Here is an 18,158-nt window from a genome sequence, read left to right as displayed (position 1 = left end):
GCTCTAGGTGCACGGGCTTCAGTAGTTGTGGCACGTGGGCTCAGTAGTTGTGGCTCGGGCTCTAGAGCACAGGCTCAGTAGTTGTGGCGCACAGGCTTAGTTTCTCCGTGGCGTGTGGGAATCTTCCCGGACCAGGGCTTGAACCCGTGTCCCCTGCATTGGCAGACAGATTCTTAACCACTGCGCCACCAGGGAAGTCCCTAAATGGACAGTTTATTCTTCAGGATAACAAGTGCTAGACCATAGTTATGTCCCAGTCATCACTGTATCCCTAATCCCAGGCCAGCGTCTGGCACATAACAACAATGAGACTGTTACAGTTAGCATGTGCTAAGGGAGAACTATGTGCCAGGCATTGTACTAAGCATTGTATTCTCAGCATAATCCTCACAACAATTTTATGAGGTATTAGTATAATTCCAGTTTTAAAGATGTGGAAATTAAGGCACAGAGCAGTTAAATAACATGCCCAGCTAGTAAGGGATAGAGCCAGGGTACAAACCCAAGCAGAGTGACTCTGTTGCCTCTAAATATGTGTTGAGTGAATGAATGAATGAGTGAGTGAGAGGATGGAAGAGAAGGAGGTGGAAGAGAAAGTGGGGACAAGTGAACAAGGTCAGGTGACTGTCAGCCCTAGGTAAAATGGGGTCCACAGGCAGGAGGTTGGTTCTGCTTGGCAGGGGAAGCAATCACGAAAAGTTTCACAAAGGAAGTGGTGCTTCACCCGAATGTTGCAAGATGAATAGGTAGTCACTGGCCAGGGCAGGGCAGGGTAGACAGAGCTAAGGCCAACCCTTCTACTTTTTTGGTAGATCCTTTCCCTCTCTCACCTTCTCGGGGACATTTCTCCAACTGTCCCATTTCTGTTGCATCATGCTTGAGTTTTCCTCTTATTCTAACCAGCTTATATGCATGCTGAAAAATTTCCTAACCTCAAAAAAAATCTTTCCCTGCAATTCCCCTCCAGCAACTGCCCCATTTCTCTGTCTCCCTTTATAGCAAAACTTCTAAAAGTGGTAGTCTCTATTCCCTGGCTCCAATTCTTCTGTTTTCTCTGAAACCCGATGAAAGCAGCATTTCACCCCCACCCTCCAGTGAAACAGCTCTACTCAAAGTCAAGAGCAACCTCCATGTTGGCAAATCCAGCTGTCAATCTTATGGCTACCTTCCCAGGCCGAGTACAGTGTTTGATGCAGTTGGTCCCTGTATCCTTCTTGAGACACTTCATTCCTTTGGCACCTGAGACATCACACTCTCTCCTGATTATTTTTCTATCTCAGGGACTGCTTCTTTCAGCCTTTTGCCATGCTACTCCTCACCTCCCAAATGTTTATCCTTAAAATGCACACTTTGATCAGGGCACTCTCCCACTGGAAATCATTCAGTGACTCTCCCCAGGACAGAATCCAAACTTGAGCATTGGAAACCTCCGCCACCTCACCTGTCACAAAGTATTTGTGTGGTGCTCTAGAGGACAGCCAGCCCCTCCAAATGTTCTTTCTCACCACACCCTCCAAGATCTCTGAGAGCTGAGTGGTTCCCATTTGCAGATGAGGAAGCTGAGAAGCAGATTGTCCTTCACTTGCCCAAGATCATGCAGCTTGCTTCTAATTCCAGGTCCTGTGTTCTTCCCATTTACAACCTGTTGTTTGACCTGATTCCTTAAACTTGGGGTTTCTGAGTGAAGCAGAGGCGTGGAAGTCTGGTTCCTTCTTTTAGGTGCCAGCCTCTCCATCTGGATTTCCTCTTAAGAGTGCAGTGGTTTACACTCTTCACCCCAGGCGCTTGGTAGTGACGTTTGCAGGACAATGGTGCTCTTACTGGTCGAAATGCTAAATCTCCCCAAATGAAAGGCCAGCTGCAGAGTATGAGAAGAACAAGGGCTGCATGATTTGATCAGACATCTGTGGGGGCCTCCTGGCATTTGGAGTGTGAGTGCCTTAGAGAAACTAACTATTCTGGCCGGAGGGAGTTGGAGACAGTTCATCTTGGTGGTTTTGACCGCTGACTGCCCCAGAGGTCCCAGCCTGCTGTATGACTCAGAATCCCCAACACTCCCCCTATTCTTCTCTCACTGGGATAGTCAGGAGGCCATTTCTAAGGCATTTTAATTTGGTAATAACTTGACATGGCCCACTATGCCCAGGGCTGTATGTTTTAGAAGTTACTGTTGCTTGGGGGGTTGGTTTAGAGCTGCTCCATCCTTAATATCTGACTACCCTGCACTGGCACGGGAAGAGCCTTTCCTGGTGGGCTCTGGCTTCCTGTGTTCCATCTTGCCTGTGCTCTTTCTTCTCCATTATGGATTACCTGAGTCCATAGACCCTGGACTATCCCATAGCCCAATTCTTTTTTTTAAATTAAAACATCTTTTATACATTTTTTAAAGGTGACTTTCCATTTACAGTTATTACAGAATGTTGGCTGTATTCCCCATGTTGTATAGTACATCCTTGAGCCTATCTTACACCCCGTGCTTTTGTACCTACCACTTTCCCACCCATATTTTGTCCCTCCCCACCCTTCCTGCTGGCAACCACTAGTTTGTTCTCTATATCTGTGAGTCTACTTCTTGTTTTGTTATAGTCACTAGTTTGTTGTGTTTTTTAGATTCCACATATACATGAGATCATATAGTATTTGTCTTTCTCTCTCTTGACTTATTTCACTTAGCATAAGGCCCTCCAGGTCCATCCATATTGCTGTACATCTAGAGCCCTGATTCTTGAAGCATTTTGCCAGAAGTTGATGGTGTTCACTAGAGAGAGGAAAGATGTGGCTGAAGATTTGTCTGCTGTTGTACATGCATTTCTACGTGCATTTCTGCAGTGCACTGTGTTAAAGGGACAACCACCATTCATCTTTCCTTTTCTTTGTGAAGCTTTCTGAAATTCAGAAAGACCATAGGAACCCACAGTACCAGGCAAGCAAGTGGATGGTGGGGGATTGGAGACAAAGATATGAGGGACTCATAATGCCTCGCTGCTTGTTACACACTTCCAGAGAGCTTCTCTACCCCATCTCCAACTGCACTGACCACTCGTGCTGTCCCTGGACTCTGTGCTTCCCTCTGTGATGGCACTGACTGTGATCCACACCAGGGCGGTGCCATATTAAGAGCTCCTGGGCTTCCCTGGTGGCGCAGTGGTTGAGAATCTGCCTGCCAATGCAGGGGACACGGGTTCGAGCCCTGGTCTGGGAGGATCCCACATGCCGCGGAGCAACTAGGCCCGTGAGCCACAACTACTGAGCCTGCACATCTGGAGCCGGTGCTCCGCGACAAGAGAGGCCGCGACAGTGAGAGGCCTGTGCACTTCAATGAAGAGTGACCCCCACTCGCCGCAACTAGAGAAAGCCCTCGCACAGAAACGAAGACCCAAACACAGCCAAAAATAAATAAATTAATTATTTAATTAAGAGCTCCTGCACTCGTGTTAAAGAGAAATAGTTTCACATAGTATCCACTACTTACTAGCTGTATGATCTTGAATAAGTCTCTTCATCTTTCTGACCTTGTGTGTAAATTAATAATTAATAGCACCTATTCACCTGGCTCTTGAGAGGAGTAATTGAAGAAATCTATAATGTTTTCATCTCTGTGCCTAGTCCAGAAGCTTCCGGTAGGTTTAGTAATTGCACTGAAGTTTATGTTTCATTTCTGAAATACAGTTGTTTATGTAAGAAAATATTGTTATGTAAATTCTCTTGTTAAACCCTTGACTTTCTTCTGCCTACCGAATAAAGCCCCAACTCCGGCTTGTTGCTCAGCATTTACATTTGCATTTCAGGCTTTAAATTTCATTGGTAGGGAAAGCTAAAAAAATGTAAATTTTTTAGAATAAATTGCACATAGATACAGATGAGTTTGTCTAAATTCAGTGAGCAGTGACTCTGTATAAGGCCCTGGGCTAGGCTCACAGGGCACTGAGTGAATCCCACATGACGCATGATAGGAGGTAGCATCATGGTTTCTGGCTGTCCTGTATAGGCACCAGCCTCCCCTACCCTGGACCCACCCTGCCCCCACCCCTGCAGAAGGCAGCCTAGGGAAGACTCACCACAGGGCCCCAGCACAGCAGAGCAGCTGGACATCAGAGGGCTGGCAGCTGGCCCAAGGGTGGGGACTGGGGAGGTCGGGACTGGGAACTGGCAACGAGCCAGGGCTCCTTCAGGTGCCTCAGCATGCAGGGCCTCCAGCCCCAGCAGTCAGTGAATGTGTCTTGTTCTTCTGCTGTGGTCTTCTCTAGACTGCACTGGGTAGGGTTTTTGGTGGCAGGGCTGTGACTCCAGCTGCACACTGAACACATATGGACACTGAAGCCCAGAGATATGAGTGGTGACTTGACTACAGTCACACAGCAGCAAAGCCAGGGCTAGAACTCACAAGCCTTCTGAAAAATAGTGCTTTCTGACTTATGGGCTCCTGAGATTGTCTTATGTCCAGTCCAAGTGTAGTGAGATTGTCAGGGCCATTTTGTTCCTTCAGAAAATCGTAAGGGTCTTCTATGTGCCCATCTCTGTGCAAAGAACTGGGGGCACAGGGTTAAATCAGACCCTGACCTTGAGAATTTACAGTGCAGTGAGGGAGACATACTACCAACGATTTGTAGTTCCTTATAGCGAGTGCTGGGCAATCATGTAACGCAGGTGGCGGGGGCTGACAGTGAGCACAGGGAGACGCTTGGCCCAGTCTGAGGGTCAGGGAGTTATGCCCAGAGAAACTGACGTCTGAGCTGAGTTGTGAAGGACCGGGAGGCGTAGGCAGATGGAGGAGGACAAGGGAGAACATTCCAGGCACAGAGGATAGAAGAGCAGGAGAGCCTCCTTAACTAAACGCCCCAACATGTATTTGATCTCTATTCAGGGCACTGTGAGTGGTTCCCACTGGCTGGATCATAGTGTGTGTGGAGAGAATAGAGGCAGATGAGGCTGGACATGTAGACATATTCAGGAAGGTTGAAAGGGCAGTGCCTGTGACTTTATCAAAGTTTGGCAGCTCTCTCCTTAGGTCTCCAGGCTCTACTCTCCCAGTCTGGGAGCCTGGATGGAGTTCCTGATTTCCCCGGAATCAGGCTTACTGCAAAGAATCTACGCAAAACCCAGTGAGCTCTTTTTACCAAATTCCACTGCTGGGCCTTGCTTATTTATCTACCTATTCCTGTAGGGTTTCTTGTCTCCTCTCCCTTAACCCCCACCTCCAGGGCCTTGGTGTGGAAAAGGGGCTGAAGTGCTGATTGTAGGGAGTGAAGCTTTGTTCAGGGTTTAAACACCTATATCTCTTCATGAACTAGTAACCCCTGCCCAGTGCCTGGCAAGCTGTGACTCTCTTTCTCTTCCTGTAGGCCTGCTCAGTTAGCCACCAAGTACGCAAACTTTTCAGAGGGAACTTGCAAGCCTGGCTATGCTTCAGCCTTGATGACTGTCATCTTCCCCCGGTAAGTGCTCCTGTTTCTTCCCATCACCTGGATAGCCTGGTCCATGGCCCAGGACTCAGACACCCTGCCCCTTGTGGCAAGTGGTGTGCCTCTGAGAAAATGAGATTCTGTGGCACCTTCCCTCCTGTGTCCTTGAGTCTGTGGGTGCCTGGAAAGGACTTTGCCTTTGGTTGGTTCCTACTCCACTAAAAGTAGAGTAGGAATCATAAGGTGTAGCAAGGCCCCTCTAGGCCCTTGCTACACCTTACCCCCATCTTCCTCTCAGAGCTTGTACTTGCCAGCACAGCTCACTTCTGTGGAGGAAAGAGATGAGGTAGAACCTACGTGGTTCCCCTTGGAAGCCAGGTATCCAGAGGCAGCCAGACAATGCTCCATAGCACAGAAGCTCGTAGTCTTTTTTGGAAGCTAGGACCAACTACCTGGCTTCAGGGAGGCAAATCCAAATAAAGCAGGAAATAAAGAGGAGTTTCTGAGGCTGGCGTTCTAGAGTTCCTGATTTCCTTGATAGGAGCTGCCGAAAGAAGCTGTGCCAAACCCTGGGAGATCCTTTCACCCAATTCCACTGAGAGGCCTTGCTTGCTTATCCGCCTTTTCCTTTCGGGTTTTCTTTCCTGAAACCTTGGTGTGGAAAAGAGCCTGACATGCTGCGATCGTCTTGTCTGCGGTCCAAGTACAGTGAGACCCTTGGGGTCATTTTGTTCCTTCAGAGAGTTATAGGACTATCTGACTTGGAGGGGATGTAAGAGGGGCTGCTTGGGACCTCTGGGAGTCAGGATGTAGCACTCGGACCACCATAGGAGCTCTAGGGGTGGCCTCTTGGGGTGGGCTGTGTTCACAGGGGAAGGGTATGCACCCCATCCCTTAGAAGGCTGAGGTTAGGACACACGGTGTGCTTGCAAAGGAATGCTGACAAACAGCTTGCCCAAAAGCAAATCCAGGATATTTGGATTTTATGCTCCTTTTCTTTCCTAATGTCAGCAATCCAAGCTTAGCTCCTTGTATAAAACAGGAGGCTCTGCTGGCTGAATATCTGGTGTTCAGTTAGAGATCTCTTTGTCCGGGGTCTGCCTTCTGACTTGATTCCAATGTTTTGCTTCCCCCAGCTATTTATTGAGCACTTCTTGAATGTCTGGCACCATGTTCCATATTCTTGCATGGGTTTTCTCAGACCTACATTGCTCAGGCCCCTGGGCCAGACACCTATGAGTTTTCCTTGACCTGTGTATGGGTTTTCTAATTGAAAGTAATACAAGCATGTGGGGGAAAAAAAACTCAAACAGTACAAAAGGGTATATATTCCCACTCCAGATCCCAGAGACAGCCAATATTACCATAAACAGGAACATACTGTATTTATTGTACTGTATCTTGCTTTTTACCCCTAACAATATGTCTTAGAGTTTATCCTATTACCAGCATATATGGATTCATCTCATATTTTAAATGATTGCATAATATATACTTGTTTGGAGGTGTCATAATTTTATTAAAGATTTGTTGAGGTTTAATTTACATACAGTAAAATCTACATATTAGTATAGTTGTATGAGTTTTGATAATACCTTTGTGCAACCACCGTGACAGTTAATAGAACACGTCCAACATCACCCCCAAAAGTTCCTTCATGCTTCTTTGCAGTTAACCCCTTCCTTGACCCCCAGGCCCTGACAACTACTGTCCCTGTAGTATTTCCAGAATGTCATATAAATGGATCATATAGTAGCCTTTTGAGTCTGCCTCTTTTGTTTAGTATAATGCATTTGGGATTCACACATGTGTGTAGCGGTTGCTTGTTCCTTTTTATTGCTGAATAGTATTCCATTATATGGGCATAACATTGTATGTTGTTTATCTATTCAACAGTCAAAAGACATTTGGGTTAATTCCAGTTTTTAGCTATTATAAATAAAGCCAATATAAACATTTGTGTAGATGATGTATGCTTCACTGCATAAGAATTTGCCAAACTGTTTTCCAAAGTGACTATACTGTTTTTCTTTCCTGCCAGCAAAATGTAAGAGTTTTAGTTGTTTTATATCCCTGACATCAATCTTTTTAATTTTTGCTGTTCTAGTAGGTTTAGAGGGAAGGGAAGGCTTAGAGGGCTTACCAGGGAAGCCCTGCTTTTGATGTTTTATCTAAGAAGTCTTTGCCGGGACTTCTCTGGTGGCACAGTGGTTAAGTGTATCATTTTATTTTTAGATTCCACATATGGTCAGTTACTAACAGAGGGATGTTGAAGTCTCCATTTATCAGTTTTTGCTTCAATATATTTTGAAGCTCTGCCATTTAGTGCATACACATTTAGGATTGTAGCCCCTTGCTGAACAGATTCCTTCATTTTTCTGAAATGTCCCTTTTTCACTGGTAATAATCCTTGTTCTGAAATCTTCCTTGTTTGATATTAATATAACCACTCCAGCCTTTTAAAAGTTAGTTTCATCATGGTATTATATGTTTTTCTATTCTTTTACATTTTCTGGTGGAGAAGGAGTTTGTATGTTTATACCCTTGAGCATCAGAGAAGTTGGATCTTAGAGGTGTGGTTGGCAGCAGTCCCTCCTTTTACATTTAACCTATCTGCTTCTTTATAATTAGAGAGGGTTTCTTGCAGACAACACATAATGGAGTCTTGCTTTTTTACCCAATCTGACAATGCCTGCCTTTTACTGGGATGTTTATACTATTTATATTTAATGTAATCATCAGTGTGGTTCGGCTTAAATCTGCCATCTTGCTATGAGTTTTCTGCTAGTTTCTTTTTTCCCTTTCTTTTTCTGCCTCCTTTTGGATTGAGTGTGTTTTATGGTTTTATTTTACCATAAAATAAAACTGTTGGTTTAATAGCTATGCCTCTTTGTTTTATGTTTTTCATGATTATTCTAGAGTTTACAATATACATCGTTGATTTATAATCTACTTTTAAATAATATTATAGCACTTCGCTTAGAGCTTATAAACCTTAGAACAGTATACTTCCATTTCCCCTTCTGCCTTTGTGCTATTTTTTGTCATATTTTACATTTATGTATTATAAACCCACACAACACTGTCCTTATTTATTTTTGTTTTAAACAGTTAATTATTTAAAGTGAATTAAAAATGAGCAGGAAAAGCAACCTACAGAATGGGAGAAGATATTTGCACATCATATATCTGATGTGGTGTTAATATCCAGAATATATAAAGAACTCCTGCAACTCAACAACAACAAATGGGTGAAGGATTCAAATAGACGTTTCTCCTAAGATGATATACAAATAGCCAACAAGCACATGAAAAAATGCTCAATATAATTAGTCACCAGGGAAATGCAAATCAAAACCACAATGAGAGGGCTTCCCTGGTGGTGCAGTGGTTAAGAATCTGCCTGCCAATGCAGGGGACACAGGTTCAAGCCCTGGTCCAGGAAGATCCCCCATGCCGCAGAGCAACTAAGCCTGGGTTCCACAACTACTGAGCCTGCGCTCATGAGCCCATGAGCCACAACTACTGAGCCCACGTGCCACAACCACTGAAGCCCATGTGCCTGGAGTCTGTGCTCTGCAACAAGAGAAGCCACTGCAATGAGAAGCCTGCGCACCTCAACGAAGAGTAGCCCCCACTCGCCACAACTAGAGAAAGCCAGTAGACATCAACGAAGACCCAACACAGCCAAAAAAACCAAACCAAAACAAAACAAAAAAAACCACAATGAGATACTACCTCACACTCATTAGGGTGGCTGCTATCAAAAAAGCAGAAAATAGCAAGTGTTGACAAGGATGTGGAGAAATCAGAACCCTTGTGCACTGCTGGTGACAATGTAAATTGGTGGTGCAGCCACTATGGAAAACAGTATGGTGTTCCTCAAAAAACTGAAAGTAGAATTACTATATGACCCAGCAATTCAACTTTTGGGTATATACCCAAAAGAAATGAAAGCAGGGTCTGAAAGAGGTATTTGCACATCCATGTTCATAGCAGCATTATTCACAATAGCCAAAGCAATCCAAGAGTCTGTCAACTGATGAAAAGATAAAATGTGGTATATACATGGAATGGAATATTATTCAGCCTTAAAAAGAGGGGAAGTTCTGACAGATGCTACTGTGTGGGTGAACCTTGAGGACATTAAACTAAGTGAAATAAGCCAGTCATAGAAAGACAATACTGTTTTATTTCACTTATGTGAGGTACCTAGGGTAGTCAGACTCACAGAGATAGAAAATAGAATGGTGGTTGCCAGAGGCTGGTGACAGGGGGAAATGAAGAATTGCTGTTTAATGGATATTTAATAGACAGAGTTTCAGTTTTACAAGATGAAAAGCATTTTGGAGATTGAGTGCATAACAATGTGAAAGTATTTAACACTACTGAATTGTACACTTAAAAATGTTTAAGATGGTAAATTTTATGTATGTGTATTTTACCACAATTTAAATTTTAGAAGTTTTTAAAAATTAGGATGAAAAGTCTTTTTTTATCCCCCTAGGATTTGTTTTCATTCTCCCTTTGCTTTTTGATTTATTTATTTGTTTTTTTTGGGCTGCGTTGGGTCTTTGTTGCTGCGCGTGGGCTTTCTCTAGTTGTGGTGAGCTGGGGCTACTCTTCATTGCAGTGCACGGACTCTAGGCCTGCAGGCTTCAGTAGTTGTGGCACATGGGCTTAGTTGCTCCGCAGCATGTGGAATCTTCCTGGACAAGGGATTGGACCCATGTCCCCTGCATTGGTAGGCAGATTCTTATCCACTACACCACCAGGGAAGTCCCTGAAAACTCTTTTATAGTTACCCACAAACTTAGTTTTACTGTTGTTCTTTCTTCCTTTGTGTAGATACATATTTCTATATGGTGTTCTTTTTCTTCTGCTTGAAGAACGTCTTTTAACATTTCTTATGAGGGAGATCTTAGGGCAATGACGTCTGTCAGCTTTGGTTTGTCTGATAAAGTCTATTTTACCTTCAGTTTTGAAAGTTTGTTTGTTTTTGGCTGTGTATACAATTCTAGGTTGACAATTTGACACATATGCAGTACTTTAAAGATATAACTTTGCTTTCTTTTGGCTTGTATAGTTTCTAATGAAAGTCTTCTGTCATTCTTACCTTATTTATTTATTTAAATTTTATTTTATTATTTGTCTGCATCAGGTCTTAGTTGCGGCATGTGGGATCTTTGCTGTGGCGTGTGGGCTTCTCTAGTTGGGGTTTCTCTCTAGTTGTGGTGTGCGGGCTTAGTTGCCTGTGGCATGTCGGATCTTAGTTCCCTGACCAGGGATCCAACCCACATCCCCTGCAGTGGAGGGTGGATTCTTAAGCACTGGACCACCAGGGAAGTCCCTTTACCTTTTCTTACTTCGTATGCAATGTTTCTCTTTTCCTCTGCCTGCTTTTTGAGATTTTTCTCCGTATAGCTCGTTCTCAGCAATTTGATATGATGCAGTTTGTTGTGAGTTTCTTTATATTATTCTTGGCTTGCATTTATTTAGCTCATTGGATCTATGGGTTTATAGTTTATTTTTTAATCAAATTTGGATACTTTTTGTCCTTATTTTTTCAAATATTTTTTCTGCCCATCACCCTTCCCAGGATTCCAATTACATGTATGTTAAGCCATTCATCCAACTGGTTTGTTTGATGCTAGGTTTGTTTGGTGTTTTTTTCCCCCGATTGTTTCTTATTTCTCTTTGTGTTTCATTTTAGATAGTTGATATTGCTATGTTTTCACATCCACTGATATTTCTCTTGTGGTGTCTAATCAGCTGTTAATCCCATCTGGCGTGTTTTCATTTCAGATATTGTGTTTTTAATCTCTTTGGTTCCATTTAGGTCTTTTTATATCTTGCATTTCATTCTTTATTATGTTCATGTGTTCTTCTACCTTCCTGAACATAGAGAATATATTTAGAATAACTGTTTAAACATCCTTGTCTGGTAATCCCATCATCTGTATCATTTCTGGGATGGTTTCTATTGCTTGGTTTTTCTCCTGATAATGGCCTATATTTTTCTGATTCTTTGTATGCCTGCCTGGTAATTTTTTATTAGATTCAAGACAATGTGAAATTTACATTTTTCTGTGCTAGATTTTGTTATATTCTTTTAAATAGTGCTAGTTTTGCTTGGACATGTAGTTAAGTTACTTGGAATCAGTTGTAGCCCTTTGAGATTTGCTTTTAACATTGTTAGTGCAGGTGTTGAGCAACCGTTTGTCCAGGGCTAATTTATCCCCATAACTAACGCAGTACTTGTCTGGGGACTGGACCCAATGCCTTGTGCATTATGAGGCATTTCCACTCTGCCTGATTTATTTCCACAATTATTTTGTGAATACAAACAATTCCCAGCCCTGTATGAACACCAGGAATTGTTTGATCTACTACTTCCCGGTGGCCTTTCCTTAGCCTCAGAATTTCCTCTCATATATGCCCAGATCAGTACTTGGCCAAAGATCTGAGGGGACCCCTTTGCAGATCTCTGGGGCATTCTGAGCATCTCTGTCCTCTAGTCTCCACAAATTCTAGTCTTCTTGCCCTCCCTAAACTTTGATCACTTTTTTTCAACTCAGGAAAACCACTGGGCTCTATTTGGGTTCCCCATCCCTGTGCTGGTCTGAAGACTTGTTTCATCTATTTTGACTTGTTTTCTGGTTGTTGAAGGTAGGAGGGTAAATCCCACCACTGTTATTCTATCATGGTGGGAAGCAGAAGTCCCTTCTTTACACATCATTCCATGAACTAAACAATAGTTCTGCATCAGTTCCTTATTGATGGACAGTTAGGCAATTGCCATTTTTTACTACTCTAAATATTACTTCAGTGAATAACCTTTTTTATACAATACTCCCCACACATGTGAGATTATCTAGAAGTGATATTTATGGATCCAAAGTTATGTGTGTTTATAATTTTGAAAGTTATTGGCAAATTGCCCTCTGTAGCAGTTTTTGAATTTATATCCACACATAGTTGTTTATAGAGGTGACTTGGTCTGTATTTTCATCCAGTACTTTTATAGCTTTATTATTTATATTTGAATTATTAATCCATCTGAGTTTTTATTGTTTTGGTTTGGTTTTAGTGGTAGGCGTGATCCCTGGTGTTGGGATCTAGGATTGTTTAATTTTTTTCCTCGTTGGTAACTAGTGTTTCTGTATATTTTGACCAAAAAGTTGTAAGTAAATTCAGGATTTTGATTTTTGTAGCAATAATATTTTGACACAAGGGGTCTTAAGGTAGCTCTTTTGACGTGTTAGTTTTGACTGGATCTAATAAAAACAAGCCATTAAATCCCTCTCTCTCTCTCTCTCTCTCTCTCTCTCTCTCTTTCGTTACCAAGTGCTGTGGGAAGGGTATTCTCTGACCCTAAGCCTCACTCCTCCTTGAGCCTGCCCAGTCACTGCCTCCTACGCCTGAGCACAGACTGGGGAGCAGGCAGTGGTAGCGGAGGAGTGCTGGTGGGCTGGCCCATCCTGGGTGCAGAGTCCTGCTTCTCTGGGAAGTCAGCCTGCTCCCTCTCACACCTTTGCGCTGTCTGCTGGGAAATCCTCCTTGCCTGCCTGGATACATCGTACTCTAACGAGAGAGATGGGGCGGAGGGGGCATGAGGTCCAGGGGAAATCAAATTTATTGAGCATCTGCTCTGCTGTAAACATTGGATTATGGCTTTTCATCTATTGGTCTCATGGAATAGAAAGTCTTCCCTGACCTCCGTTCCTGCACACACCCAGTTACTCCTTCCTCAACCTGTCCCACTATAGTGCTGTACACATAGCTCTGTTACAGTACTTGTAATTATGTATTGATGTTTCTTCTCACATAGTAGGCTGTGTACCTCTTAGCATAGAGACATGGTCTTATTCATGGCTGCCAATACTTAGCAGAACCTTTAGCACTTAATAGACACTTAATGCTTGTTTCATGAGTGGATATTGACTTCTGCCCTTGGGAGATTGAGAGTCTGAGAGAATGAGGAATGTTGATGCAACACTCTTTCAGTGGAGAGAGTTACTGAAGAAAAATAATTATTTTGACATGTACCAATATATGATAGATTGGAAAGAAATGAGATTTGGAGACAGAAAGTTCTCACAGCTTTCTCACTTAATGGGCTATGTGTGATCTTGGAAAAGTCAGAGCATAACTCATTAGTCAAGAGAATGAAATGAGAGGATGTATCTTGGGGCTATAAATGTTAGATCGTTCCAGCAAAATTTAATGTTAGACACTAAGTGAACTCTGTTTTCCCAATGACTTTCATTAAATCAAGTAAGTTTTTTCAGGGAGAAATAAAATCCCAGAATAGGTCATGGTAAACATTTAAAATGTAAGTTTGAAGAAAAAATACAACTCACAAAGTCTTAATTGACACTCCCCATTTTCCTAGCAATGCTTCGCTATAAACATTTGAGTGGCTTTTTAAAGGTGCTTTGATGAAAGATTGAGTATCATGTCTTTTCGATGGTAACTAGTGAAGCCACTTAGCATCAGGCACAAGCATGCATCATCCATAGGCGAGGCCTGCGGCGAACAGTTTCAGCCAAAAGCAGAACCCAAATCCAGACTGTGCCCAAGTACAGCAGCAACACTGACAGCCAACACCTACTGATGTATCAATATTGACTTCTCAGATCCTCTGCTAAGACCTTTTCCTATTTTTTGTTTTAATCCTCTCAACAATCATATGAAATAGGATTGTTATTAATACAGTTTTAACTCTGAGGAAACGGAGGCGTAAAGAAGTCGAGCAGTTTGCCTGAGGTCACACGGATAGGAAGTGATGAAGCCCAGTTTGAACCCTACTCTGACCACCTAGCCCATATGCTTAACTGCCACATTCTATTGCCTCTCACAGCAGCTGTCCCATGGACAGGGTGGCTAGGGGCCAGAGTGCAGAGGTCTACCACTTGCCCGATGGGGGCTCAGGAGGCACTGGTGTAGAAATTGCCCTCTTGCCTGGCTCTACAGAGGAAAACCTCACTTCTCTTGGGACGCTTTTTGCTTTAGAAAGGCCAGGGTGCATGGCGTGTGTCTGAGACCTGTGTATGTCTGTGATTCTCAAGCTACTAAGGAATCGTTGCCGTGGTCCAAGCTGGCCAGATTCCCCCTAGGGCAAAGGATGGCTTTTGAAACATTGCTGAGCTCTCTGAGGCAGGAAGTCTGGAGTATTGACAGAGTCCCAGCTTCCTGTCTTGGGACTCTCGCGTGAGAAGGTGCAGGAGGCCTACTGCACTGCCCTGAGGGATTTGAAAGTTTATAGACTCCTGGCCAAGGTAGCTGGGTATCTGGTATCCCCACATTCCAAAGACCCTCCTTCTCTGCTCTTCATGGATTCTGGGACTTTTATCACTACAATACCAGGGAGGAGTGGTAAGATTGAGAGGCATCCTTGTAAAGCTTTGTCCCAAACCATAAATTACAGAGGAGAATAGAGCACTATCCACTTCCACAGAATCACTGTCCTTCTAGCCTGGGAGCAAGCTGAGTGTCTCCCCACCCAGGAGCGTGCAGAAGACTTGTTACCATTGTCCTCTCTGCTTCCTCATGTCCCCTAACTCTTTTTTTTTTTTTTTTTTTTTTTTTTTTTTTTTTTTTTGCGGTATGCGGGCCTCTCACTGTCGTGGCCTCTCCCATTGCGGAGCACAGGCTGCGGACGCGCAGGCTCAGCGGCCATGGCTCACGGGCCCAGCCGCTCCGCGGCATGTGGGATCTTCCCGGACCAGGGCACGAACCCGTGTCTCCTGCATCGGCAGGCGGATTCTCAACCACTGCGCCACCAGGGAAGCCCAGCCCTAACTCTTAATCTCTGTACTCTCACTTCCACTCCCACCCTTCCCCTCCCTGAAATGCCCTTGTCCAGATCACCCCAAAGGACTAACTGACACATCCAATGGGTGAACCTCTTTTTTTGACCTCTCTGAAGCGTTTGGCAGTATTGATCTCTTCCTCCATTTTGAACATTTTGCAACTCTCTCTTCTCATTAACGCTTCATCTAAACTCCCTTCCTGTTCTCCTCCTGTTTCCCTATTATTCCTTCTCAGTCTCTTTTACAAGTAATATCTTTCTGCTGTGCCCACCCTTAAATGTTGATGTTAAAAAAAAAAATGTTGATGTCTGCCAGGGTTCAACTATGGCCCTTTTTCTTCTCTTCTCACTATGTGTTAGCTTTAGCTAACACATACATGCTGATGAGTCTCAAATCTGTTTGGAGCCCAAATCTCTTCTGATCGATAGACCCAAATAGCCAACTTCCTGCTGGACAGCTCCACTTGGATGACTCTTGAGCATCTCAATCTCAGTGTATCCAACTCACCAAAATTCCAGTAATTCTAATCAGTCCATGTTTCCTATTTCACTGAGTGTTACCACTATTCGCTCTGTCACCTGAGCCAGAAATCTGGGCGTTTTTCTTTCTCCTTCCTTTCTCAACGAGATATCAGTTAGTCATTGAGTTCTGACACGTCTACCCTGTATAGAGAAGTCAGTCCCTTCCCCTGAGCTCTGATTCCCCAGCCTCTCCTGTATCTTTGACCCGAAATCAGGAACCTGGATCTTCATCCTCTTTACTGACTCCTTCGAATCACTATTTAATCTTATTCAGGTTTCTCTCACCCCTCAAGAAGTTGCCACATTGACTTCACTATCCTATAGTAGAACCTAATGATAATAGCTACCACATCATTCATTCAACAAATCTTTATTGAGCAGCTCCTATGCACCAGACACTCTTCTAGGTGCTAGAAGCTTCAACATTGTATAAGGTACATAAAATCTCTCCCCTCAATAGCTTACACTCCATTGGCAGATGCAGACAGCCTGTGTGTATAAAATATCACAGTTTTATAGCACCCTTGCTATGTGCCAGCCACTGTGCTGAACACTGTATATTCATTATCTATTTAGTCTTTTCAGTAGCCCTGTGGAGTAAGTGTTGTTATGCCCACTTTACAGATGAAAAAGCTGTAACTTACCCAAGGTCACAGCAGCACAAATCCAGGAATCAAACCCACCAACCCCACCTTATGTCCTGAGTCATGGCTCTGAACCATGAACCTATAGGGGATTACAGTTGCCTTTTGATTGGAGAATGTTTTAAGTATTTTCAGTAGGTACCCCTGCAGTTGAAATACTTGGGTTCTGGGCCTTTCTGGAAAGAACAGAGTGCTGAATAACTAAAGCTTCTCTGCGGAGTGTCCAAGGGCTGACAGTCCTGCCTGGGCTGGACAGCTTACATGCCTATCCTTGACCTGGACTACAGCTTGTAGCTGGAGGAATTGCCATCTGTGTCCTGTTGGCTTCTCTGCCATGAGTTTTTTTTCATGTGTTCCTAAGTGATAGTGTTCTGGCCTCCTTGGGAACCAACCCATGATCTGCTTTTAAAGTAACTCCACTTCTGGGAATTCCCTCGTGGTGCAGTGGTTAGGATTCCGTGCTTTCACTCCTGAGGGTGCAGGTTCAATCCCTGGGCAGGGAAGTAAGATCCCGCAAGCCGCGTGGCCAAAAAAGAAAAAAAAAATTAATTAAATAAGTAAATAAAGCGACTCCACTCATGGTTTCAGTCTACCCCTCCTGTTGCTCTGACCTTTCCAGGAACTCAGCCCCCCAGGACCCTGTAGCTATACTCCCGATCTCCTTCCTCTTTGCTCTGTCTTCCAACCTTTATAGGTGGGTCCATAGTACATGGCCCGAGCTATGTTTTCTTTGGAAAAATCTCCTTGCCTAGATGACTAAGGACCCACACTTATTTTGCAAAAGTGAATGCTGCCAGCCCACCTGGTGGGGTTCTTCCTGGTTATGAATTCATCTGCTCTAGATAAAGTGCCAGGCCTCAGTCTGCTCACCACTCCTGATGTTATCAGAGCGTGTCTTCTCCTGCCCCAGTTCAGGACCCGAGGAGCTGGGTCTCACCCTCTCTCCAACTGCTCTACCAAGAGCCCTTAGCAGAATGACCCAGCAGGTACCCAGCAGTTGGGAGCCTGTTAGGTGCTGTGGAATCAAAAGTGTGTGAACTGATTTGGAACAGATTTTTGAGAAATTGAAAATGAAGTTTTAGAAATGTCTATAGCAATTAGAGTAAGTTTCTGTCAGTTGAATCTAATAATTTAAAAGTGGAGCTTAAAAAAAAAGTGGAGCTTATATTTTATGTGTGTGTTTTAATTTTTCTAGTGATTCATTTTTATTATCCTTTATAAAAGGATCACTCTCTGTGACAGAATTGAAATTTAAAAAGCAATACAAACTGGTGCTTCTTGACAGGTGGTTTGAGAAGCATGGACTGTAGTGATACGGGCACAGGCTGTGGAAGTGAAGAGGGCTGGCTTGGCGGGACCTCTCCAAGCCCCCCTTTCTTCCTCTGTGCCTCCTGACCCCAGGGTTAAGGGAAGCAGCACCTGGACGCACACACCAAGGCACGTGTGCTCTGGAGGAGGCCGTGACAGAGGGTCTCGGAGGCACAGAGGAGGCCCAACCTCACCCTGGGAGGTTGACTGGGGGAATTCCTGGTGCAGGGGATGCCTGGGCTACCCCTGGGAGGATGGGGGCGTCAGGAGTAAAGTCAGACACACTGATGGGAGCAGCTTCCCCCCTTGCAGACCCAGCTCCAGGCTCTGCTGCAGAGCGGGAACCCTAGATGAGCTTAGCCCGGCGCCTGGTGCGAGCAGGCAGCGGGCTGCATTCCTGTGGTATTTGGAGATTGATCTCGTCAGCTTAGCAGCTTTGCTTTTCTTGGTTCAGGTACAAGATCCCCA

General features: G+C 44.0%; 1 protein-coding gene across 9 annotated transcripts in view; it reads left to right on the top strand.

The window, feature by feature from the left end:
• Window positions 1-18,158, top strand: part of ST3GAL3 (ST3 beta-galactoside alpha-2,3-sialyltransferase 3) — a 216,409-nt gene that overhangs the window by 139,831 nt on the left and 58,420 nt on the right. For all 9 annotated transcript variants that reach the window (XM_059082986.2, XM_067009451.1, XM_067009438.1 and 6 more), the window contains one exon: window positions 5,343-5,435. In XM_059082986.2, the coding sequence (XP_058938969.1) occupies window positions 5,343-5,435 (93 nt within the window). The remainder of the gene's footprint in view (window positions 1-5,342; window positions 5,436-18,158) is intronic.

Source organism: Kogia breviceps, chromosome 1, assembly GCF_026419965.1.
Source record: "Kogia breviceps isolate mKogBre1 chromosome 1, mKogBre1 haplotype 1, whole genome shotgun sequence".
NCBI lineage: Eukaryota > Metazoa > Chordata > Mammalia > Artiodactyla > Physeteridae > Kogia > Kogia breviceps.
This window is presented reverse-complemented; position numbering and strand designations above follow the sequence as displayed.